The sequence below is a fragment of the Lonchura striata genome, chromosome 5 (assembly GCF_046129695.1).
Source record: "Lonchura striata isolate bLonStr1 chromosome 5, bLonStr1.mat, whole genome shotgun sequence".
Taxonomy (NCBI): domain Eukaryota; kingdom Metazoa; phylum Chordata; class Aves; order Passeriformes; family Estrildidae; genus Lonchura; species Lonchura striata.
In genome coordinates, this window is record NC_134607.1 from 13,370,968 (window position 1) to 13,396,450 (window position 25,483).

General features: G+C 48.0%; 1 protein-coding gene across 1 annotated transcript in view; it reads left to right on the forward strand.

Moving 5' to 3' along the window:
* The window catches only part of CECR2 (CECR2 histone acetyl-lysine reader), a 92,524-nt gene extending 71,753 nt beyond the window's left edge, over positions 1-20,771 (forward strand). Inside the window, exons 7-20 of the mRNA XM_021535205.2 lie at positions 1,180-1,349; positions 2,081-2,158; positions 6,882-7,038; positions 10,737-10,866; positions 11,155-11,192; positions 11,278-11,369; positions 11,643-11,769; positions 13,128-13,561; positions 14,694-14,822; positions 14,909-15,725; positions 17,292-18,696; positions 19,552-19,739; positions 19,876-20,027; positions 20,640-20,771. Of these exons, the coding sequence (XP_021390880.2) occupies positions 1,180-1,349; positions 2,081-2,158; positions 6,882-7,038; positions 10,737-10,866; positions 11,155-11,192; positions 11,278-11,369; positions 11,643-11,769; positions 13,128-13,561; positions 14,694-14,822; positions 14,909-15,725; positions 17,292-18,696; positions 19,552-19,739; positions 19,876-20,027; positions 20,640-20,771 (4,049 nt within the window). The remainder of the gene's footprint in view (positions 1-1,179; positions 1,350-2,080; positions 2,159-6,881; positions 7,039-10,736; positions 10,867-11,154; positions 11,193-11,277; positions 11,370-11,642; positions 11,770-13,127; positions 13,562-14,693; positions 14,823-14,908; positions 15,726-17,291; positions 18,697-19,551; positions 19,740-19,875; positions 20,028-20,639) is intronic.
* Positions 20,772-25,483: the final 4,712 nt, after the last annotated feature.

Sequence of the window (25,483 nt, forward strand, 5' to 3'; positions counted from 1 at the left end):
TTCCAGCCTTTCTAGGATGACCTGATAGCTTGCATGTCAGAGCCACTTGCAGCTCAGATCCACAAAGGGCCCAGAGTCAGGTTCAGCTTTTTTACTTCTTTTTGTTTCTCATTGTTAGTGTGCTTGAAAATGTGGTCAGAAGGTGCATGACATCTGCCAGTGATGGTGATAACCATTGCTTTCTTTCCGGGAGCCAGTGGTTAGCCCTAGAAAACTCTGGAGGGAGCTGAGAATCCCTCAGCCTGAAGGTGTTTGATCCAAAACTTTCCCTACTGCCAAAAAAAAAAAAAAAAAGAAGGGCAACAACCTTTTTCTGCTCAGAGGGCATCCTGGGGCAAAAGCATACCCACCCATGAGGCTTCCCTGCTCTGTATAAACATTTGTGGGGTGGGAACCACATTCCGTATTTCCAGGTGGGTGTTCTGACCACAGTGCAAGAGAGCCCTTCCTTCACAATTAATATTCAAATGTTTTATACAAGGTGGAACAGCTCTCAAACTGTCTTGGTGGTTGGGACATGCTTCAGAGCAGTGGGTGATCTGCTTCAATCCCACTCTGGATGGAGCAGGGATGGGATGTGAACTTTTGGAACTTCCCCCTCATCTGGCAGCCTGATGAACCTTGTCTTTCGCTTCCTCTTCTACTCTTTCAAGTGCCTGCAAACAAAATATTTCATTTGCAGGGAGCAGGAGGATTTGTTTCCCTGCAGAAATGGTTTGCAGCCCTTTTTTTTTTTATATAGAAAAAAGCTTATTTCAAATTACATTATTTTTGATGACTTTATTCTGCTGCCAGACTAAATCAGATATTTGCAGTTTCCTATGTCTTGCTCTGGCTGACAGCCGCCATTACAAAAAACAAATTGAATTCTTTTCTCCAGTCTGCAATTACTGGAATGTGGGCTTGCTACAGAGATGTCACACTACCTGTGTGTTGCCATGTGGCACCATTATTTCTTCACCTGTGTACTTCCTCTATCTTGGCATCACTCTCAGAGGTAGCAGTGCTTCTGGTGCATGAAGAGAGCTTTAGCTCTATAGCAAATGGAATGTTTTCTGTAACTGTGCCCATTGCCAATGTCTTTTGCTCTTCCTGAGCCCTGAGGAGAGAAGAAAGGGGATTGAGAGGAGCTGTTAGTCATAACTGCTGTGGAGATAACATCCTTTCATGTTTTTGAAGGGTCCCAAGGGCCTGGCCGTGGGACATGGTGGTTGCTATGCCAGACGGAAGAGGAATGGAGGCAGGTCACAGAGAGCTTCAGAGAGAGGACTTCCCTTAGAGAGAGGCAGCTCTACAAACTCTTGAGTGAAGATTTCCTGCCGGAGATCTGCAACATGATTGCACAGAAGGTGAGGAGACATGACATCCTGTTTACCTCTCTCTGACCACTTCCAAGAGCATGGACGCTTGCTGAGTGAAGAAGAGCTAAATCTGAGCAGCCTGTCAGCCTGCTCCCTGCACCTACAGCCTGCAAGTGTCATGGATGTTGGGGCTGTTGAGCTTGTGGATGGGGGGAAGACTCTCCCCCATGCAGTGGCAGTGCTAGAGTCGATGCTCGTGGATCTGGTTCTTGCACATCAGTGTAGGTAGGGCGGCTGAAGGGGTTACTGTCTTCAGCCATGTTCTGTGGGCCTTTCCTGCTAGCAGGGGATCTCTGTGCTTTTGAACTGCTTCGATTTATAGCCTGGCTTTTCTATGCAAACTGCCTGTGATTCCACTTTTACTGCCGTTTCTTTCCTGGCTCTGCTGAAGGGGCAGACTTAGCTGTCCTAGCTAAGTCTGCTTTGAGCTGGTACATCAGAGCCCCAAAACTCTGAAGGGTGTTGTCCGTCAGCTGAACATTTCCAGGTGGGACAGATCTGGAAAGGGATCCTTTGGCTAGATGGCTCTGTAAAACAGGCTCTGCAGTCAACGTGATGTTCTTGGATTGAGTTCAGTTTGCTTGTTTGCTACCCTTGTAAAGCTAATAGGGATTTCATGGTCACTTCTAGCCCTCAGAGTTTCTCCTGCCAGTGTCACCGATGTGCCCTAATTTCCTCCACTCTCTTTTTCCTTCCCTCAATTCTCAACCCTGTTTCAGGAGAAGCGTCTGCAGCGGACAGAGTTTTCTCCCAGGTGGATGTCTGACCATCAGCCCATCAAACCAATCAAGCAGGAGGTGAGGGGGGGTGCGAGGGGGAGGACGAAGGAGGCAGGCGAGAGCAGATGCCTCCTGGGGGAAGAAATAAACCACAGCATCGCCATTCAGTGGGAAGGAGTCGCTTGAAAGTGCCTGTGCTGAAAGAGAGATGGGTGGTAATGCCTGTCAAAGGCAGGCTGAACCCGGGGTTTCTATGGCGAGCAGGGAGGTGCTGCCCTCTGGATCGTAGAGGTAACCGGCCTCTCTCGCTGCAGACCCTGCTGCAGCTGCATATGGAAATCTGTGCTCAGTCTGGGGAATTCCACTTCAATGAAAGTGCTGGCACATTCGAGGCAGTTCAAAGAAAAGATGAAGAAGGATGAGAGGGCTAGAAGACCCGGCTTACAAAGGGAAATGACAGAAATTCAGCCAAGGGGAAAACGTGAGGCTGCAAACACATGAGGGTGTAGATAGCGTTGAGGGAGAGAATGACTGATGCAGTATGGAGCTGAGCTAGGAGGGGGTCAGCTGGAAATGGAAGTCACAATTTAGGCTACTTAAAGAAAGGCTTTCCATGCCTCCACACCCTCATCTCCTCCCTACCCCATCAGTGCAACAGCACTGCTGCTGCTTGAGGGTCTGTGCAGTGAACCAGACCCAGGAAAATGACTGGAGTTAAATATAACCTTTTTCTTTGGTCGGGGTTATTTTTAACATAGATCAGTTTTCCGATCCAGTTCACCACACAGCCCCTAACAGTCACGCCATCGCAGGCGGGGACACGGGGCCATGGAGGTGGGGGGTCTTTGAACTGGCAACTGCTACCTAAAGCAATCGGTCAGACAACACCAGATTAGCTTCGGAGGAAAAAATTGTCTCAATTCTATCAGGCTGGGGCATAATCTCTCACTGTAGTTGTAATGGAAACGTAGTTACCTGGTGTTCTGTCAAACTCTGGGAAATTAGGCTGCAGGGAATATGCCTTGTGAGCTAGAGTCAGGGGTTCCCCCAAAACAAAGGAGAAAGTACAGGTCCCCATGCAATAAATGTTATTACTTAGAAACAGATGAATAAAAGGAAGGAAGAACCTCTCATCATGCTGCAGATAAAAGCATGCCGAGAGGAAAATAAGACCCCAGTGATGGTCAGTTTGGGGCCAGAATTGCTCTCTGCAAAGCCCACCATGCAGGAAGCACAGGGACACGTGTTTGTTCACAGGCAGCAGAAATCCCAGAGGAGGAGGGGAGTGGGAAACACATGGAGTCTGAATGATGCTAATCAGTACCGCAGGTGCTCCAGGTCTGCAGCAGCAGAGGGCTGTTAATTGCTGCCTGTGGGCCAGTGAAATGTTTCCAGCGAGTAGGGGCCCTCCTGGCACCCGCTGTGCCAGGACACAGGGAGCCAGCCAGCGCCAGAGTGCTGATGCTCACACTGCTCCCCAGCGGGATGTGGTAGCCATCCCTGCCATGGGGCAGCCAGGGAAGGTGCCAGCATGTCTGATGGCTTGTTCCTCAAGCCAGGGTGGGCAGACAGCAAGCCTGGGGGAGAAAACCTCAAGCCCCAGTGCAGGTAACCTCTTTCTCCTGGCTGCTGCTTGAGTTGGAGATGTAACTGCTCCATGGGCTCCTGATCCTGCAGGGGATTTCTCAACAGGTGGTTCAGATTAGCTCCTCATTAAGAGCCTCCCGAGCAGCGCCCTCATTAGGAGAGCGCTGCGGAAATCTGAGCGGGGAAGGTTTGGCGGATGAGGGGCCAGGGCACTCAGGGCACCCGCGCCTTCTGGCCTTCTGCCCCTGAAGTCTGATACCCAGTGTCTGGAGAGCAGAGCTAAAGGGAGAAGTTTGGCTCTTTCAGAGTGCCAGGGCCAGGGGACAGCAGCGATGTTGTGTCCTGGAGTGCTCTCTGCCGGAGGGAAGGAGGCGGTGATGCCTTGGTCGCTGTGGTATTTATCCTCTGAGCGGGGAGGAAGCTGGAGAAGCATCCTTTTGCCACCTCCGTGGTCAGGAAGGAAGTTTTACTTGTGCTTGGTTCTTACTTTTGTCGTTCCAGTAAGCGTCTTCTTCCACCAATCCAGTAGGAGTTTACTGGTTCATGTTTGTGTATTTTTTTAACCCTGAGTTGAGCACATTCATGGACTTAGGTGGGACACCAGGCAGAGGTGCCTCTGAAAATCAGGTTATTTCTGTGTCTGAAGTGTCTCAAAGAGCTCATGCAGCACTGTTGCTGCCCTGCAAGTGCTGCAGGAAGTGAGCGCAATTGTGGATGTCTACTGCGGTCCTTGGGGCTCACTACACTGTGTTTTTGCTTTCTGCTTTTCCCTTTTTTGCTTTCTAGATCTGGTAGGATGACACCCTCTCCCTTGTTTAAAAGTGCTGTGTTGAGGTCATATATGTGGTGTGTTGCTCTGGAGCATGCTGTGGATCCTGGGTCATGCCATTAAAGCATAGGGTGCTGAGTGTGCCCCACAGGCTTGGAGAGGTCCTGGTGTGAGCAGTGCAGCTTGGATGTTGTGCTCCTGTTTCCATAGAGCATGAATGGTGGAAGTTGTATTAATCCAGGGAAAGGGAAGGTCTCGCCTGTGTATCAGCAATCAAAGAAATCCTAACATGCCAGGCTGGCTTACATCTACTGGTTTGAGAAAATAAAGGCTGATGGTCACATCCTCATTAAAATATCTTGGCATACCAAGTTTGGTGGCTGGTTCCTGCTCACCTCTTTACTGCAGAACCTGACTCTTTTGGTTCCTATTGCAATTTAAGGATTTATCAAGAAAGTCAGAGGAAAACTGACAATGGTCAGGATCAGGTCTGAAAGGAAGTTGTTTGTAGCTTATGAGTAGCAATTAAGATGGCAGAGCTTTTGAGAAAGGGATATAAAAAGAATCAAAAGTGGAAATATAGAATCCAATTCTCTAGGTACTTGACCTGTTGTCCTTGTCATAGCACAATCCTGGTGTTTGGATATTGATCAGGGAGGAAAGGTCTGAGAGACAACTGGAATAATCATTCCAAGGAGCTGAAAGGATTGCTTTATAAGAATACATTTAATCTAACTGTAGAAATGTGTGAGTTTGTCTAAGTGTCTGAGGAAGTCCATAAGGTAAAGGCTGGAATGTGACTCAAGAAAAGGCGAATTTATGTTCACCCAGAAGAGCATAACTAGGAATAACTGGCTGGAATGAGGGGTTGAGAAACAAACTTCAAACTGATTGTGAGGAGAAGCTGGCTAAACTCAAGGCACCAGAACTCACAGAATTACTTCCCTAGAAGAGGGATAGATGAGTGAAGTGATAACATTTTGACAAAGGTATAAAATGGAAAAGGTTCTGGTTCTGTCATGGTGAGATGAAGCTCTGGGTTTCACCTTAAAGAATCAGCACAGAATAGGTGGGTTTTATTGACCAATCTGTCCCTAAATGCAGGTTATGGTCCTAATTTTGTCAAGAGTCTCATGACCCTCTCTTGGACACTTCTCTGTGACTGTTGGTGGTTGAAGCATAATTCTCTTAATGTATTGTTTCTGCTGATGATCATGCATGGTGCTCATCTACAGAAAACTGGAGTGGGAGTTTGTAGGGCAGCACAGGGCTGTGTAGGGGAAGGGGAGGCAGAGAGGGATTGAATGTGCAGTGAAACCAGACAACATTTTTAGGCGTTCATCAAAACACCCCCAGGTTCCCATTCCTGGGCAATGAAACAAGGACAAAATAGTAATCATGGTGCCAGATTTATTCTTTTTTCCCCTGGGGATTAATAATGGACCTGGAGAAGTTGATGGTCTGAGCAGCAGCCAATGGACCCCGGCTGATTGCTAATCCTCAGGAAATGCCTTCTGCCTAAGTGGTGGTTGCTGGTTATTCCCTGAAAATGAAGTTGGAGCAAACTGTATGTACATTGTTCTTTTCCAGTTGATATTCCCTGCTGATAAGGCACACATATCTTGGTCACAAGGGTAGGAGTGGCTGGTGGATGACTGATACATTTGTCTTAGAACTAAATTAAGCTAATAAAGATAATTCCACACTTCCATATACATACCTTATACTTTACTGGAGAAATAGGAGCAGGCAGTCCCTGGTCTGGGAAACCTGCAGTCTTAAGTAGGATCAAACACAGCCTTGCAGCCTGCTGGCAGTGGGGAGGTGAGAAAGTGGGGCAATAAAGGGCCAGGTGTCCTTGAATGAGAGAACTGGTTTTGGGACCCAGCAGGAAAACTGTCCAAACAAACAAATGAGAGCCAGTTCAGGGGAGATTAGCACACAGAAATTTTGAACAGGAAAGGAAAACATTCCTAATGATACCTTGACACAAGGCTGTACCAGACGCTTTTCTTATTGAAGTATTCTGTGTTTTGCAGCAGAGACATGTTTGGCAAAGTAGTCCTTCTCACACTTACAGTCAGAGCTCTGCTATCTGGAAGAGGTAGAGGTGTTGTGTAAGGGTGTCAACAGCCTGAATCCTTTGCCCAGAAGGGAAGAGAAATGCGCACGGTGCATCCCTGACAGAATGGCAGCTTGTGTAACCCATCGCTTCTCCTTCCATTGTCCTTGTATCAGTAGGATTTCATTGCTTGGCAGATAACTTCCCTTTCCATGTTGCTTTTCATCTAGGAAATCATACATACAAATCCTTTTTTCCCCCTTTTTTTTCCTCCCAGTCATTCATTGTAGGTGTGCTTTAATACCTCTTCCAAGTAAACCTGCCTCTGCTTGGCTTTCAGTGAGCCACCCCATTACAGTTTTTGGTGCATCATTCTGTTACAGGTAAACCCGAATGTGCTGAGCTCAATGGAGAAGCAGAGGCGCAGAGAGGAAGAGGAGGAGCGCCAAATCCTTATAGCAGTGCAGAAGAGGGAGCAGGAACAACTGCTAAAGGAAGAGAGGAAGAGGGAGATGGAGGAGAAGGTCAAAGCAGTGGAAGGTAACGTGCAGCCAGTGTGGAGCAGGAGTGGAAGCTTTCAAAGTAAAGACTGAGATCTTGAACTAAAGTCTGCCATTTGCATTCCTCCCCTGCCAGACTTACTAATGAGAATCTTTCCTTGCACTTGCCTCTGATAAATTGGTCTGACTGTAGTTTCTTTTCCTTTGTCTGTCCTCTCAGTGTTGGTGGCTGCTCCCTAGGGCACCCTTAGAATGTGTTGTCTTCTTCAAATCGTGCTAATTTTCTTCCTTGCCCCAGCTGTCAATTTTTTTTCTCCTGCTATTCATGTTTCTTAGTTCTGTCTCTCCACTTGCCTTCTCATGATTTCCCTGTGTGCAGGATTAGCTTGCTTTGCTCTCACTGGGATAGCATTTGGTTCTTTTGGCCCAATGCATGATGAAAGAATTCCTTTTGAGGAGAAAGGGAATGGGATAACATGAGAGTAGCAAGAGTAATAATTTTATATTGCTGCTGGCCCTACCAATAGGAGAACTAAAGATGAAGGGACCAGGCTGCATAGAGCACCAGAGGTGGCAGTTCCAGCTGTTAGTCTAAAATGTTTGTGGTTATGAATTAAATGTTGATTTAAGCTGTTCTGGAACAAACAGCCATGTTGTGTTAAATACATCAGATCAAGGCACAGACAGCAGGCAGCAGGCAGTACATGTAGGTGTGGGTGTCAGAGCAAGCTCATTTCTGACCACCTTTTCTCTATTGGCCTCCCTTCTGGGGGATTCCCTTAGCTGCTGCTTTAGCCACAGTGACTGGCTGGGTTGTTGTAGCTCTACAGAAAGGCTGAACGTCCTCAGAAAACTGTGGCAATGTGGGGCAGTATCAGTATCATGAGTCCCAAAGTGGATAAAGAATCAGAAAAGGAAAAAAAAATATTAACTCATGCAAACCTTGTAAACTTTCCAAAATGAAACAGTTTGCTACCAGATGTTTGGTAGGAGGCCAGATATTATCTAAGAATAGCTTCTTTTACCTGCTTACCTTTCTAACCATTAGAAAAAACAGTTACTTCCTTGGCCTTCATGTATTCCTGGCTGCAAGTCCTAGCTAATCAGGTGCTTTAAACTGAGACTCATCCAGCTTCAATATCTGCCACAGATATCTGCTTCCCATGGAAAATTGCATATTCTTTGTGGTTTAATGCTTCATCTTTATAGACAAAATTAGTCTTGAAGTTCCACAAGAGTTGCAAAGATAAATGTTCCTGTAAAATGGCTTTATTTTGGTATAAGCCACTTCCTTTTCTGGGTAAATGCAATCATTACATCATTGGCTTCAAAGGCACCAGAGCCATGCAAAGAAACTGGCGTGAGGCTGAGCAGTAGCCTCTTTTAAGCCAAGTTAGCATACATTCTTGCTTTTATCGGCACAAGTGCTTTAATTTTGTTTTGTGCAGTTTCTTTCACTTAAAAGGGTTTAAACTCTTTTCTAGTCCATTTAGGCTTAGTCAGGAGAAGTCTTCTTTTAAGCTGGTGCATAAACTGTTTGCAAAGGCTATGTTGATTTGCTCTGTTAAATCACTACAATATTTTTTATCCCTAGAACCAGCAGCTCTCCAGGTAAAACTGGCTTCCTAATGATCCTTCCTTAGTGCCAAGCACACCCACCACTAACTAGCATTTGCTGTCATGACAGTTCTTATGATGGAGGGGAAATTATTTTAAAATTACATTGTTTTACTTGGTTCAGACTTGTTAAAACTGGACATCTGACAAGAGAAATTTTAGGGTAACAAAGATTTTCTTCTAATTTTCAGTCTGTTTGGAATATAATATTAATTTTATATGGCCTTCTGTAGAGCGGAGATGTGAAATCTTCTCCGTGGTGAATTTCACCTTTTTCTAAGTTTTGGATAGTATTCCTGTTTTAACATCACATTCCTGTTTCCAGCCTGAGATTACACTTCTCCCAACTCCAACACACACCCCAGGCAGCAAGTTTCCTGCTGGGCCCATCTGTACTCTCCTGAATTTATAAGTTAAAACAGATTTCTAGATTTCTACCACAACATCAGGTTAGAGTTTCCCAGTTCTCTTTCCAGGTGCTGCTTCAACATAATCTCTCACATATATGACTTTCTAGCGGATTGAGGTACTTCTTAGGGCATTATTTAGATTTTGAAAGCTGCTGGGTAGAACTCAACCCAGGCAAGCAGTATAAAAATGAGCTCTGCCAGTGATCTTGAACATACTTTGTTAATCACTAGCTGTGGTAGAGGCTCCTGCTAATAATCCTAGCTGAGATCTGGTACCAGGGTGGCACTCCTTTTTTTTTACCAGGTTTAGATCCTTGGCGGTTATTGGTGGATTTCTAAAATCTACATGATCTTTACCTCTTGGCTGCTGTTGTCACGAGATTTTCCATTTGCTGCCCAAACAATCACTTCATGTTCTCCTCAGCTTTCTTACTTAGGCATCCATTGCAATGCCATCTAAGGATTGCAATGTTTTTGAAAGAAGCATGAATTCTGAACAGTGCTTGGACAGACTCAGATATTCTCCATTCCCTGAAATTGGATGTTGGACTTCTGGTCATGCAGTTCTGTTAGATTCTGTCAAACATCTTAGATGCAATTCCTATAATCCAAACTTCAGTGCTACCCTGAGTATTTTAACAAGAAATTTGGACTTTCTTTTACCAGTCTTTGGCATATCTGCCAATAAATGTCCCTACAAACACTCACCTCCATAGCTATTCCTACTTTCCTTGCGCTCTCAACCTCCATTCCAAATTTATTTCTGACTGATAGAGTAGGACTTCAATAAATATTTCTCCACCAGAGCTGGTATCTCTTCAGTAGTTGGCATTTTTCAAAGGCAGGGCCTCTGCTAGAGGGTGTTAGCCAAGTCTCCCTCATCTTTTTTTCACTCTGGGTGTTCCCTGGCATGGGCTGTTCCTGTGACATCTCTCCCTGAACATTACTTTCAGAGAATTCTGCTCCTACAGAAGGTTGGTCCAACCGCAGGTGTTTCACAAGTCAAATGAATTCAGATTTCCTATAAGAAAAAGGAAATGAGGTTCATAAGAACTCATAAACTTTCTATTATGAAGCAATCTGTTAGCCAGCTGTCTGGTTGCAAACCACAGGTTATATTACCAGCATTGCTTCTTCCTGTGCCTCACTTCTTTAAATGAAAGCTGTCCCAGTGGCCCTCGTGTGTGGCAACTTGCTGGCTCTGGCTGCTGGCCATGAAGACCTACCTGAGCAATCTTCGCAAAGCCAGCCATGGAAGATAATAATAACCCCAGTTACTCATTGCCACTCAGCTGGTAGGACTTCCCTCCCTCAGCACTGCTCTTCATCCCATTCTGTGCAAAGGCAGCTGCCTCAAGTTCAACTGCCTGAAATGAAGCCCCTAAAGGAAGATAACAACAAGCCAGCTCTTTCCACAGTGCTGAGCTGTGCCTAGGGCTGGTTGAACTTCCCTCTTTGTGCCACTCCATTTCTGGAAGTTGCTTAAGGCAGCACTTGTGTCACAGTGGTGCTTCAGAATGGGTGATTGTAACCCAGGGAGGATGATGAGGCGTATTGATGATGCACTGTATTCTCACCTCACCTGCTCCTGTGCTGTTGCTGCTTTTTCTGAAACAACACTGGAGCTCTTGAGAGCTCAGGGGCACCTTCTGTTTCCCTGCAAAAAGTGGGCAAAGTGTGCTGAATGGTTTTTCATGTCTTTCCACTGCAGAACGAGCCAGGAGGAGGAAGCTTCGTGAAGAGCGGGCCTGGCTGCTGGCACAGGGGAAGGAGCTTCCCCCTGAGCTTTCCCACTTGGATCCCAGTTCCCCTGCCAGGGAAGAGCGAAGGACCAAGGACATGTGAGTACACAACGGGGCATTGCAGCACACAAGTGTATTGAAGCAGAGTAAGTATGGCAAGGAGAGGAGTGTGATCATTCACAGGAATGCAGAGGGAGAAGTGAGGTTGGAGAACAGTGAGAGGAATAAGCTGAGAAACATGTGGGTTTGGCCCATATGAGAGGAGTGTTTGTGAGGAGGCCCATTGGCCAGCATTATGGCGCTGCATGGATGGACGAGGAGATGAAGTACAGAGCATGTCTTGTCTATCCTCAGTCTGCATATTCACTGTGGTGTTTCCCATTACAGCTTTGAACTGGACGATGAGTTCACAGCCATGTACAAAGGTTAGTCCCACCCCAGCTTTCTCAAAATGAAATATTTCTCTGTGTGTGTGCGTGTAACCATGCACCTTTCTCTTGCTACCGCCAGTTCTAGATGTGGTGAAGGCTCACAAGGACTCTTGGCCCTTCTTGGAGCCCGTTGATGAATCATATGCTCCCAACTACTATCAGATCATTAAGGTATGGAAAGTGGCCCAGCCATCTTGACTGATGCACTTGGTTGACTGGGATGAAGTTTTTTGGAAATGTTTTGAAGTTTGATGGGCTGTATTACTCTCACAGTCGATCTCCATGATTCTGGCAGTCCCTTCTAGCCTTACAAATCAAGAAAACCAAAGATGGATGGCTGCCTCTCTGGAGAGCATCCTCCGCTGCCCATGTCCTCTCTGAGCTCTAACTTTGTAAGCTCCACTATGTTTTCTGTAACTGAAAGGAAATTTGGTTCTATTCCAGGCTCCCATGGATATATCTAGCATGGAGAAGAAGTTGAATGGAGGTCAGTACTGCACCAAGGATGAATTTGTGGGTGATATGAAGACCATGTTCAGGAACTGTCTTAAGTACAACGGTGAAGGCAGTGGTAAGAGCAGTAAGATGTTAAATTTGTCTATTTGCAGTGCTCAGCCAAAGCAAGCAGTGCCCTCTTCCTCCCCACCAGTACTTGATTTGTGATTATTCTCTTTCAAATTATTTTTGGAAGACCAGATAAAATGGTAATAATTACTGAGACCTACATTGGGTTTTAGTGAGGCTTTTAGCACCGTTCATGCTGAATTGGGGCATGGCATACTAAGCATGGCATGCTGGTAGATGGTGAAGGCAGAACACACAAAGAGAGGAGAGTGTTTCTTTCTGAGCTCATTCCTTCATGTGTTTATGTGTGCCCCTTTTCCTCATACTAATACAGACTTTGAAAAACATTGGAGTCTGGTTAACTCCCAGTGTTTGTTGAGTACCACAGGAAAGTGAGGAGTGAACCATGCCTGTCCTTTGGGTGGAAAATGTAGTTTTTAGGTTCCTTGGCTATTGAAGGAACAACATGGGAAATCCTGGCTTTAATTGGCATGCCAATTAAAAGTCTATGTGTTGCTTAGATAAGAAATCAATTCCCATATGGTGGGTTGTCACTGCACACTGTCTCACCAGCAACACCTGGTGAGAAAGGGAGAGCAACATTAAGAACAAATCAGCTTGCTGCTGTTGGCTGCAAATAAAAGCATACCTGCACTGCCACTGGGAGAGCTCTGTTCCTCAAGGAACTTCAGGGTTAGTTTAGTGGAAACAACTGGAAAGTCACTTGCTTCAAGGCCTTGTTACCAACACCTCTCACATGTCTTTTCCTTCCTATCCACTCAACAAAAAGTAAAAGCTCATCTCAGCAGAACTGTCCAATAGAAATGATGCAGTGGGGACGCTGGTGTTGGCAATAGCTTTAGTGCCTGGGTCAACAAGTGCTTTGGAAACGACACAGATAAATGTGTTTGCTGATTTTCGTCTATCTTGTGGCCCACAGCAGAGATCTGAATGAGTCCAAGAAAAGCCTCTGAAAGTAATCAAATAGCATTGCTGGAAGCTCACATTTCTTCTCTCAGCACTCCTGCTGGCTAACTGTGCAGGTCACACATCTCTGTGAGCAGAGGTGGTGCTCTCCTAATGTAATTCTTGGCACTAGGCTGGAACACTGAGTTAATGCTGACTCTGCAGGCCATGCTGCCAGTGGTACTTTGTCATGCCTGTGTGCCTGTCCTCTGGTGGGGTTACTGAACAGAACTGATGCTGTGCTGCTTATGCAGTTTAGGAGCCAAAGCCAACTAGTTAGAAACTAAAGTCTTCCTTGGAGAAACTTGGCAGAGGGGAGATGATTTATCCAATGTTGCATAATTGCTTAATTGCTTCTCTCTATGAGTCTCTGACGTTCTTGAGGGTTTTTGACTGCAGAATATACAAAGATGGCTTACAACTTGGAGAGGTGTTTCCACCGAGCGATGATGAAGCACTTCCCTGGGGAAGAGGGAGACACAGATGAGGAGTTTTGGATCAGAGAGGATGGGAGACGAGAGAAGAGAAGCCGGAGGACCGGCCGCTCCAGCACAGGCAGTGTGTGGACTCGATCACGAGACCCAGATGGGCCTGGCAAGAGACAGCAACGCCTGGAAAATGGAGGAAAACCTCCACCATATCGAGCTACTTCCAGGGCTCCTGCTTCTTCCTCTTCTTCCTCTTCCTCCTCCTTCTCCTCGTCCTCTGTAGATGACCCAAGTGGCAACCCCATGCAGACTGCTCGAGAAGTGGGCCCTTCCAGTGGGCGAGGCTTCCCCCGCTCCCTGCAGTACGGCGGCATGCCCAGCCCTGTGCCACATCCTGGACAGATGGTGAGGAGCAGTTCCTGCTGTCCTTTGCCCATCAGGACAAGGGAGAGAAGGAAGGAGGGTGGGGAGGGAAGGGGGAATGAAACTTCCTACCATGAAATCCTTAGTGCATGTCAGGAACCTTTTCCCAGAGATAAAGGGTGAGAGCTATGGTTCCTCCAAGTGAAACTTTTCAGCCCTTAGATTTAAACTGGTGAAATTTAAGTTTTTGCCACATTAGGTGGGGGTAATCTCCTAATGTTTCCCATGGCTGGCATGTCCCACTGTAGACTTGCACAAGCTGATTCCCCCAGTTCTCTTCTCTCCTTGGAGATTAACCCCAGTGTGCATGGAAAGCTGTAACATTTCTTCCCTTATCCCCCAGTTTATGGAGCTCAACAATCTGGTCTTCTTTTGTCTCAATTGTTTACAGATGCCTGGTAACTTTGTGCCATCTGTGTACTACTGCATTTAGTGCTTGAGTATTTACAAAAGCTGTAAACGAAATCAAACAAAGGCCACCCTGGACTGTAGCAGTGACCTATCTTTAGCCCAGTGTTTCTTCTCTGAATGCCACCTCTCTTCTGCCTCCCTTCTGAGCCATTCCTTACCCATCCTTCACTGCCTTTTCCATTTTAACCAGTGATGGCTTGTGGTGTGGTGTATCTGCTGTTCTCCTGAGGTCTGGGCTATCCGTTGTCCTTAGAGATCAAACAAAATTTTTAGAGCGATTCTTGTGCTGCAGATAGTGGGAGGTAGTAGGAGAGCTGGAGGCATTGAGTATTTTGAAGGAAATCCAGCACATTCCCTGTTGTCTTCGTGCTTCCATGCTCTTGTGGTCCATTCCTCTTCTTGAAGCAAACCACTGCCCCCTCCAGTCTTCTTTCTTGCTCCCCAGTATTGGGTGGCAAGTGAGTGTATTGCAAACTTTAGTTCAGGGGTGGGTAGCTGAGGTGTGGTCGAGTGGCTTTGATAAGGCCTGTATCACCTCGTAGAAGAGAGTACAGCTTTTCCACAGTACCTCCAAAAGAGTCCGGCTGCTTACTTGTGTGGTTACTCCAGCCTTGGCTTCCCCTCACCTGCAGTATTTCTGCTGCTTTTATGCACTTCACAGATTGTTTTATTTCTCCCCCCTGCACCCCTCCCCATCCCTCAGAGACCAGCAGTGCCAGGAGCCTTCGGCCCTTTGCACGGATCCGACCCCGCCAAACTGTATGGCTCTCCGCGAGTGCCCGAGCCCCATCCCGGAGACCCGGTCCAGCAGCACCAGCACTTTGCCATGCAGGTAAGCCCCTCCTGCCAAAGGGGTGCAGCACCCCAGGTGCTGCAGGTGCCGTGGCTGTCGCTGAGACTCCCCCTCTCTCTCCTCAGCCGGCCGTGGGACTGAGCGAGCACCGCGGGCACCGGCTGGGCACTCCAGAGAAGCAGGCGTGCGCAGCGCCTGCCCACGCGGCCGGGCTGGGCCCCCGGCTGGGCTCCCTGCAGCTGGGGCGCGTGGGCGGCCCCCCACCCGACGCCATCTACCCACCGGCTCAGTTCCAGCAGGCCTTCCTCCCACCGCAGCACAACGGGCCCCCGGTGAAGCCGCCGGAGGGCTCGGAGGTGCCCCCAGGACACATGTACCGGCCCTACAAGTACCTGAACCGCGCACACCCAGCCCTATGGAATGGCAGCCACGGCCCCGCTGGCCAGGCTGCCGTGGGGCCGGAGGAGAAGGCGCCCATGGGGCCGGGACCCTCGCTCCAGCCCCGGGTCCTGGGGCATATGATGGACCCCCGGGCCATGAGGCCGCCGCTGCCTCCCAGCCAGTGGAGCGAGCAATCAAATTTCCTACCTCACGGGGTGCCTCCCTCAGGGTACATGCGACCGCCCGGCAAAGCCGCTGGTCAGAGGATGCCGCAGCCGCCGGCCGCTCTCTTTGGGGGACCACCGCAGGTTCAAAGAGGGTGCCAGGGCGGGGACTCCATGCTGGACAGCCCGGAGATGATCGCCATGCAGCAGCTGTCCTCCCGCGTGTGCCCGCCGGGTGTGCCTTACCACCCTCGCCAGCCGCCCCCGCCGCACCTCCCCGGGCCCTTTCCCCAGCTGGCTCACGCCGCCTCCGCCGGCGGCCAGCCCCCAAAACCCATGGGAAATGGGAGCTTACAGGATCCAACTGGCCAGACCATGGACATGGACAGCAACCAAGGTAACGCCCTGAGTGCCCTCTGGTAGCACTTGACCTTCCCTGCCTGCATCTGTTGCCTCCGCTGCTCAGAAAAGAATTCAAATCCTGATTAAATATTTGGGGCGGAACAGAGTTTGTACACATAGTTTTATTTTTTTTTTAATCTAAGTTGGAATACATTTGCTACTCAGGGCATTGCTTAGATATTTCTAGGATTGTTTTGTTTCACTGAAGCCAGAGATCCCCTCTGTCCCAGCTTTACCTGCAAGTTATCAGTGTGCCACGAGGTGCAAATGCAAAGCAGTCTGTAATGTTTCTAGAGCTCACCTGGAGTTAATATAAAAATTTGATCTGCAGAGAGTTAGGTAAGGAGAGGGTATGTTTTGTGAATAAATGCCTTAAATATACTCCTTTGAGTGTGTGTAAGTATAGCTTCTCCTCTGAAATGCACATCTGCCTTATGAGCTCTCAACATCTTAAAATCTTCACACACCAGGGCTGCCCAAAAGCTCCTGAGCAGATGTATCAGTCCAGGTGGGATGGCAACATGTCATGCATGCCCTTACCAATCTCTTTCTGGTTGAATTTCATTTGTTCTATCTGGTAAACTACAGATAATAAAAAGAAAAGAAAAGAACCTTAAAAATAAAACCTAATGTAGAGATCAAAAAATTCAGAGATCAAAAAAATTTTTCTTCATTAATTCTAGCTGGTAAACTAGAGATCAAAACCCTTGTATCTTTTATCAATCCCTTGTGTGCCTTGCACTAAGAGGAAACTCTTTCATTGTGTGGCATTGCTTAAAAGTTATCATCATAATTTAGCTTGCTGGATATAGAACAGAGACAGGGGAGAATGCTGAGTGATTCCAGGACAGAGCAGTCTCATCTCCAAACCACAGTTGGTTAAAATATGGTTATGATCAGCTCTGCGGTATCTCAAGGCAAGGTGGTGCTTCTGCCCAAGCTGGATGCAAAGAGGGTTTGTGGACGGTGGGCTTAAATTTGATGTTAAGAAGAAATTCTTTACTGTGAGGGTGGTGAGACACTGACACAGATTGCTCAGAGGAGCTGTGGATGCCCCATCCCTGGATGTGTTTTAAGACCAGGATGGAGAGGACTTCGAACAATCTGTTCTAGTGGAAGGCATCTGTCTCCATGGCAAGTGGGGTTGGAACTACATGACCTTTAAGGTCCCTTCCAACCCAAACTATTCTATAATTCTGTTATACTGGAAGGGATAAGGCAGCCTGAAATCAAGCTGCCAGTACACCAACACCTTATGTCCCTGTCATGTGGACCCCAACTCTGCCTCTCCTTTAGGCAGCCTCTGCACACCTCTATGTCAGAGCAAACACGTGTGCCACGTAATTCCAGAGGGTCTGTGACTTAGCAGTGGCCTGCAAACTGCAGCTGAGATCAGGGATCTGGGGCGGGAGCGCGGCACTACAGCCTGTGCCATTTTTCAGAGAGAGACGCAACCTCATGAGCAGTTTTTAAAAGAGCACTTCTAAAAGAAGCAGCTCTTAAAGCTCACCCAAATTTGCGAAAATTAGACATATGTTTGGCTTTCTTCCCTCTCTTTCAGTGGACACACTGGCAGGCATGGACGAGAAGGCTCAGTGCATCAGCATTCCCGACGGGGCCTACGCCAAACTCCTACCTCATCCCAAGCCCCCGCTGCCCATGGAGTGCACGAGGCGCGCCTTGCCCCAGGATGGGGAGGGAGATGACCCCAGTGTGAAGGGCGACCTGAAGGCAGGGCAGGGCAAAGGCACGTGGTCAGCAGAGAGCGGCTACGCCGGTGACCCAGGCTGCACGAGGGACCTGGTGCCCACCTCCGAAAGACGGGGTCCCCTGCCTCAGAATGGGGCAGCGGGTGAGGGGCCGGCAAGCGGCCCCGAGGGGAAGGGGCTGGCCACCAGCCTGCTGGAGAAGCCCCTCTGCGGTGGGGGAAAGGCTCTGCCCGAAGGAGCCGTGCCTTGCATGGGACAGGGCACCGGCCTCCCTGGCGTGGATGCCACCTCCATGGGGGCCACGCCCAACCAGTTTCATCCTCTCTACATGTCCAGTCTGGAATACCCGAATTCGGCTGGGCGGTACCACATCAACCCAGGCCTGCAGGGGTTCAGCCCTGTGATGGGGGGGAAGCCACCTCCTCCTGCCTCCCATCCCCAGCATTTTCCCCCGCGGGGTTTCCAGCCAAGCAGCGCCCACCCCGGCGTCTTCCCACGTTATCGGCCACCCCAGGGAATGCCGTATCCTTACCAGCCGCAGCCCCAACCCTCCTACCACCACTACCAGCGACCGCCCTACTACGGCTGCCCGCAGGGCTACTCGGACTGGCAGAGACCTCTCCACCCCCAGGCCAGCCCCAGCGGGCACCCCAGTGCCCACCCATCCCAGGCCAGACCCCCTTTCCCAGAGCGGGGCTCCGCCGGCCTGCCGGGCTGCGAGGCGCTGAGCGCCGCCCTGGCCTCTCCCAGCCGCGTGGACATAGCAAGTGCCAAAGAGGTTTCTCCGAGCGATGGGCAGGAGATGGGGCCTGAAGATGAGAAGTCCGAGGAGTCCCAGGAAAGACCCGAGAGTCCCAAAGAGTTTCTTGATTTGGACAACCACAATGCAGCCGCTAAGAGGCAGAGCGCAGTGGCAGCGGGGCAGTTCCTCTATGGAGCCCCCCCGCCACACCTGGGTGCGGGGATGGGATTCGGCCCCTCGGCTTTCCCTCCCCACGGGGTGATGCTACAGACTGGCTCTCCTTACGGATCCCGGCATCCAGCCAGCCACTTCCAGCCCAGGACGTATGGATCACCCATGAATGCTCACCTGTCTCATCATCCAGCCTCCAGCCAGGCCAATGGCCTTTCTCAGGAGGGCCCCTTGTACCGCTGCCAAGAGGAGAACGTGGGTCACTTTCAGGCCTTGCTGATGGATCAGAGAGGCAGTGGAGGTGGCATGGGGGGGCCACCCCAGGACTTATATAGACCCTCGGGGTAAGATTGTGTTTTCTGCAAGAAGGCAAGGTGGGAGGGGGGTGATGCCTGGGTGGCCATCACTGTTGGATGCCCTTGAAGGGGTATGGCTTCAAGTCACAGGAGATGGCAAGTCAAGTTGAAAGGCTAAGAGGTGGCTCTTGGACTCTCGGAGTAAGAGTGCTAAGATGGAGAGAGAGTCTCATTGCATCTCCTTAAAGCAAGGAGCACTTGCTGTCATGGAGAACCTGTTAGCCTGCTTCATCCATCCCCACACCAGTGCTGAGTTTCCCCCTACAGTGTTTTGCTAATGCATCATGCAGGGTTGAGCATCTCTTAATCACACGGACTCTTGCCATTTTCTTTGTAAATGTTTTATTTAACTTTGTTTGTAGTGGGGCAGAGTCACTGACTAAAGTGGAAGTTTGCCTCTTGTTATGAACATCCTTAATATTGTCCTCTTTTTCCCTCCTCTTACTTTGGCCCTTCTCTCTATGTCTAATTTCCATCACAGAAAGTTACTTCTCACTGAGACCGCATATCACATTTTATTCCCAAGTGGAAAATACTACTACTCCAACAATTCCCTGTTCAGTTTTCATGAATGTGCCTCAATTATTACTGTTTTGTCATAATCACAGCATCAAGTCCTTCCTTCTTCTAGTAATCAGGGAACTTGGCTTAAAGCTAAGCCGCTGGGGGAATGGCATGGGTTGAGGGCTGTGTTCTGGGGGGGGAAGCCAGACAGAATATACAAGACAAATGCTTGTATGCTAATGTTGTATGTATGCCTTCAGTGAAGTAGTTTTAACCAAGTGTGGGGATTTACTCCTGACATTCATGTGCTAAAACTCTCTCCATTCAACCTGACTCCAGAATGCAAATGCATCAGGCTCAAGTTCCTTTCCCGAAGATGCCTACAACAACCATGGCCCGGGAAGATTTAACGTCACAAAAACCATCAGCGTTGCCTCTGGATCAAGTAAGGGCTGCTAGAGAGAGCAGAGCTGAAGTACACGTCTTTCTCCTCCCAGTGGTTAAAAGGATTGAGGTGTTTGATGAGGGTGGGAAGAACTGGAGGAAGCTGTGAAATTGGGCAGATCACTAGTGTTAGCTTTGAACTGGTTGCATGCAATCACGAGTTTATTCCTTTTTGAAGCTGCCAGATAAAGCCTCCAACTCTTGTTCTTCCTCTTCCAGAGCTAGTCCAAGGAAGGACAGACTTCATGAAGATGAAAGCCACACGTGATTTGGACAACGGAGAGGAGGGGCAGGTCTTGCTCCCAGCCTCCCCTCGCCCGAGCAGCATGGAGCTTCCCGGGTCTGTGGAACACAGTGCCGTGACGGATTTTGTGCGGGAAACCCGCAGTGGTGCTGGGCCCAGCCCGCCGAGCAGCTGGCTTGCCATCGCAGGGCACCCCAAATTAGTGGCTTTCCGGGACCGGAGACTGCGTCTCATTCAGGGTTTGAGGGATTTTTCGGGTGGGGAGGGCGGGGGTGGGGGTGGAAACTTTCATTGACTGCTAAACTCAGGTATATTTTTCAGGGTGGAAGAGGACGATGATGGAATTTTACTTGTAGTATTAACGTGTGTGTTTTGGAGCTGGATCCAGTTTACAGAATTTAACCTGTTGCCTTTCTAAATAAATTTCTGTTGTTGGTGAATGTATTGTACATAATGGGGGAGGGGGTGGGCCCGGCTTGTAGTGGGCTTAGCACTGGAGGAATCGTTAACTGTTTACAATCATAACACACTGAAATCTTTCAGGATAAGGGTGAGGATTTCGGGGGAGTGGGGAGAGGTGAGGCAATGTGTGATGGATGATTTGGTGTCCTCTGCAACCAAGACACGACCCCATGGCTGGTTGACTTAATAGCTGGAATTACTCAGGAGCATAACATGTCCTCCTCTTTTTCTTGTCTTCTTCCTCCTTCCCCTCTCACCTCCACCCCTCTTGATGCAGGGCCTGAGTGCACTTCCAGCTCCTGTCATCATGGGGGAACAAGGAAACCAGGACCAGGAATTGAAACCAGGGCAGGACACCCATGGCATTGTCGCTTCTGCTAGTATAGTACCCTTCTCCCTGCCTTTCTGATAGAAGAAATGTGTGCTCTAGAAAACAGAAAATCGCATAACTGGTCCCCTTAAAACATTTTGGTGAAACCAGTGCAGTTGCAGGTGGAGCAGCACCTATCCAGTAGCACAAATTTTGTGCAAATCTGTACTGCCGTGCTGCCTGAGAAGAGGAGACGAGTCCCCACCTCTTTCTCTGACCCTTGGCTAAATTCACTTCTTTGCAGCAGTGAATTAGAAAGTTCCACAGGCTTCCTAAGCACTCTTGCTGAGGAGGAAGAGCAAGAGGCTGCCCTGGGGGATTGTGGGGTCACTACAATGTGGGCCATTTGTTGGATTTGGCATTTGTGATTTGCAGGTGAATTGGAAAGCACTCAAGCACTCATTCAGAGTTAGATGTTGAGGTCGATTGGCTCAGAGGCTGAGGGACAAAAGGGCTGCATGCTAGAGTTGAGTTGGTTTAATTTGTTGTCAAGCAACAGGTCCTGCAGGGCTAGTGGCAACTTCCATGAGTATAGTGACAGTACTGCACCAGCAAAAGCCCTCTGTGCCAGTGCAAGTGAGTTCCATAGGAATTTCATCTGCATTTATTCACATCTTAAAGCTAACAAGCAGTTTATTCTTGGGGAAGCTGGAGTAAAATAAGGGAGTTGTTAAGTTATGAGGCTGGGCAGCAAGAGCTGCTGGGAGCATAGCTCTTGTGAGCAGCTGCTGGTTGCACTGGGAGAGGACAGTGGTTAAAAAGAGGATCTGCCAAGGAGTAGGACAGAGTATGGCAGCAGGAGAAGGACAGAGCAGCATGCCCCTCTAGTCTGTACTACCAGCTAGAGGAGGGATACTGTCTCCAGTTTCTGGAGAATCTGTCTGCTTTCTTGTTTTGGATGGTGCTATCACACATATCTTTAGCTGGATTGAACCAGGATGCATGATTGTACTGCCTTTGTCCTGCTGTGTAAAGCTGGCAGAACTGTTCATGTAAATGGTAGGTAGCATCTGACTGAGCCATTGCTGCCTCTGTCCTAAGCTTGTTGGAGGATCAAAAAGTCTAAATTATGAGAAATATACTTTCCTGAAATAGCTGGGAAAAGGAAGGACTGTTAGTGCCCAATGAGCCTCACTTCTCTGTTGCTACAGTACTTTTGCCTCTGATGAGCTGTGTAGGGCCAAGGCATTTTCCAAGCCTAATGGGTTAAAATTCCTCGTGTGATTGCACAAGTGTGCTTCCAAATGCAGTTCTTACCCACTGCTGCAGCCAGCCTGTGAGCTGCAGCAGCAGGCTGCTTAGGCCAGGCAGTTGTCTGGGATATCTGTCAATGTACTGTGAATAACTTCCAATATCTATCTACAGATGCCATTACATTAGGAAAGGGAAGGTGGGGTTTTTTTGCTGTGGTTTTGGCATTTGTATTCATCTGTCAGGGAGCAATTGTGACTGATGGATTGATCTGAACTGGAAGAGATGATCCTGAAGGTTGACCTTTGACTGAGAAATGGGTAACTGCTTTCCCCAGCCAAGAACATTATGTTATGTCTCTTCCAAATCTGTACCAAAGCTGGCTCATCAGCTGGCAGTGGTTTTCAGAGGTGCCCCATCTGCTCCAAAAGGCAGGCCTGGATCCTTCACTGAACAGAGTCACAGAAGGAGTAGTAGATATTAATAAAAAATTGTGCAAGTATAACTTTTCTTTAAGACAACAAACCTGAGACACAGTTGCTTCTCCTTGTAAAATAGTCTTTACTTCACTGTAGATATAAAAATGATTGGAAATAACATTTAAAAACAGAGAAACTGAAAAATATAACTTGTAACAAAGCATTGAAAACTCTGGAAATGTGAATGTAGATTCTGCAAAGAAGCCCTGCCATACTTCAGCCTGTCTTCTGTATCACAGCCAGCTGAATATTTGAATGGGCCTCTCATTCAACCCATTGTGAACGCTGTGGAACAGGAGGTTTTTAGATGCTATAAAAACTCTCTAAGCAAGCTGAAACACACTTCAGCTGGACCTGGCATGGAACAAACATGGTTCTAGTGGTCATGGCCTTTGGATGAGGACAAAGCCTCAGACAAAACAGGAGAAATCTAAGGATGGCAGGAATTGCTTGTGGTCTGTCTGGAGAGGGTAGTAAAGTGTTAGACAGTGATAGATACCCTCACCTGACATGAGGTAAATCTGGGAGAAGGGTTTAGCTTGCAGGTGTGGAAGACAAAAACAAGTAGTGAAGCTGACTCCTCTGGAGGGTTTCTAGGTAAATGGCTTTTGATGTAGTCAGTAATTTTTATTAAAATGGCTAACAAGCTGCTGTTGTGAGGACAGATGGTTTCTGTTAGAAAAGTACTTATAAAGAATACAGGGAACTGTGGCTGGGCGTTCCTTAGGACAGGACACACTGAGGTGGAGAGATGCTGGTGGAATCTTAGATCAGAGTTTCCAGACTTTCAAATGCTTTATTCATAAGTGAGGGCTGGGGGTTTTTCTTTCCCTCCTACAACATCTAAGGATCCCCTGAAAATCAGAGCCTAATTTCACTAGGTACAATCTGAGCAAATCTCTGCAAACTGACTCCCCTCAGAGGACACAGCCCTGGGAGAGGATTGCTGGGCTGGAATACCCGTGCAAATATAAAGAGGAACAGATAATGTGAATTCTATTATTTCCAAACCATGCTGCTTTGTAGATATTGTGGAAGATAGGTTTGAGGGATTTAGAAGAGTAGCATCACAGCTGTTATTGTGCAGAGTGGTGTTTTGTGCCACGATTTGGCTTGCAGTGCAGGAGAAGTGTGGCTGCACTTTAAAATAACATGGCTTTTGAGTGCCATACTTGTGCCACTATCTTAAACTTTTAACACAATACAGAGAAACTCCAGTGCATTCCCCAGCATTGTTGTAGTACAGTATATTACCAGGTGGTCCTTTTTCAGAAAGCATCCTGGACTAGTGAGTGTGCAAAATTTCCTGTAGCTATTACTTTTCCCATCTGGAGGATGTGTTTTGCTATAATTACAGATTTTGTGTAAAGTGAGATTATGTAATACATAGAACAATTATGAAATTGACCCTGATCAAGCAGGACAAAAATTTCCTATGTTCTCAGAAGAGCTTTGTATGCTACTCTACCTTTTTAGCCTCTTGCTCTCCCTGCCACTTCCTCCTTTCTAAGTGGTGTGTGGTGTTCCCAAGCTTCCTAGATGTCAAGTTGCCTTTGCAAATGCTTTTGTATAAAACCCCCCTGAGACTCTGAATCTTTTGGCATCTTAGGTGATACAAGCCCTGGCAATTCAACTTGAAAGGGAATCACTGAGGCTTCACTGTGACTTTTAGCAAACTTAGGAGAAGTTTGCAGTCTATAAATTCCATGGTGTGACCCACCAAGCCACTCTGTAGCAATCCAAGGCACCAGTCTGCAATGAAGAGGACAAAAGAGGAAAGTAAATTTGAAGCTTCAAGGCCCAACTGGTTTGATTTGTGACTTTGAGGTACATGGAGACACTTTTCTTGGAAGCTTCTGGTTCTTTCTTGTCTGCCAAATGCCTTTCCCATGCAGACTTTCTGGAGCAAATCGCCTGTGTATATTTTTGTAAGTGTGGTTTCTCAGGGTCTTGGAGAGCTATCAGCTTTATGATGTCTTATCTGCAAGCAAGTCACAGAGGCTGTCTTTTATTCTGCTGACTGAGGCAGCTCCCCTGCAGGTTCTCACCCCAACACTTCTCCATTTAAAATGAAAATATAATTAGAAAACAGCCCTTCTTTATTTTCTTCACTGATCCCTGTCAGGCTTTTGTCCATCTCTCTGTTCAAACAGGGTGGTTTCTTTGTTCTTGATGGCTTTGTTCTGCTTTCCTTTTCTGAAAAGACTGTGTTACTGTATGCTCTGTGGAATTTCAGAGAAGGTGCTGAAATGAGTGACAGGGAAGTGTCATGGTGGCTTGGAGAAGACCAGCGGTGGAATCTGTGATGGTGTAGTTGGTCCTGGTTCCCCTTGCTGCAGAGCAGTCATGCAACTGGGTCTGCACTTAATGAGAGCAACCCCTTAAAAAGTTTTTATTATGGTGCACCAGTGGAGGAATGGAGGAGTTTGCTCTTGCAGAATTCCTGTTTCGCTGTAAGGCGGGTGCTGATGTTTGCAGAGCAGTTGTGTGAGTGCCAGGTCCTTCCTGCAGGGCCAGGACTGGGATAGCAGGCTGTGCAAGGAAGGCTGCAGCTGCAGCCCCTGTGAGCTTTAAGAGCATCTCAAAGGTTGCCCTCGCAGCCTCTCCCTTCTGTACCTGTTTAACATGGATGGGGGTGAGCACGCTGCGAAGGAGAACTCTTTTAACCAGCACATAATGAACTGTGCCTTCTGGCCTCCCACTCTGAAAAAGAGCAGGGGAGGGACCCATTTCCAGCTGTCTCCCAACGGGAGCTCCTGGGGACAACCATGGCAAGGCTCAGTCCACCCCTAGGCAGGGAAATTCAGGACAGGGTTTAATGGATTTGGAACTAGACAATAACATCCAAGCATACCTTTGAGGAGAGCTGCGTTGTGCCCTTCCCTTTTTGGTCACTGTCTCACCTTGGCTGACATGCAGGATTTGAGAGACCGTGGAATGTTTTGTAGATCTAACACTGTTGGTCTTGCATTGACCAAGGGCTTTTTTCCTTCATTTGCAGCCATGCCCTAGATTTCTTTTGGCAAAGATCTTCCTCTTTTTGTTACGTGGATATCAAAGTGAACAGCACATCCAGGAGAG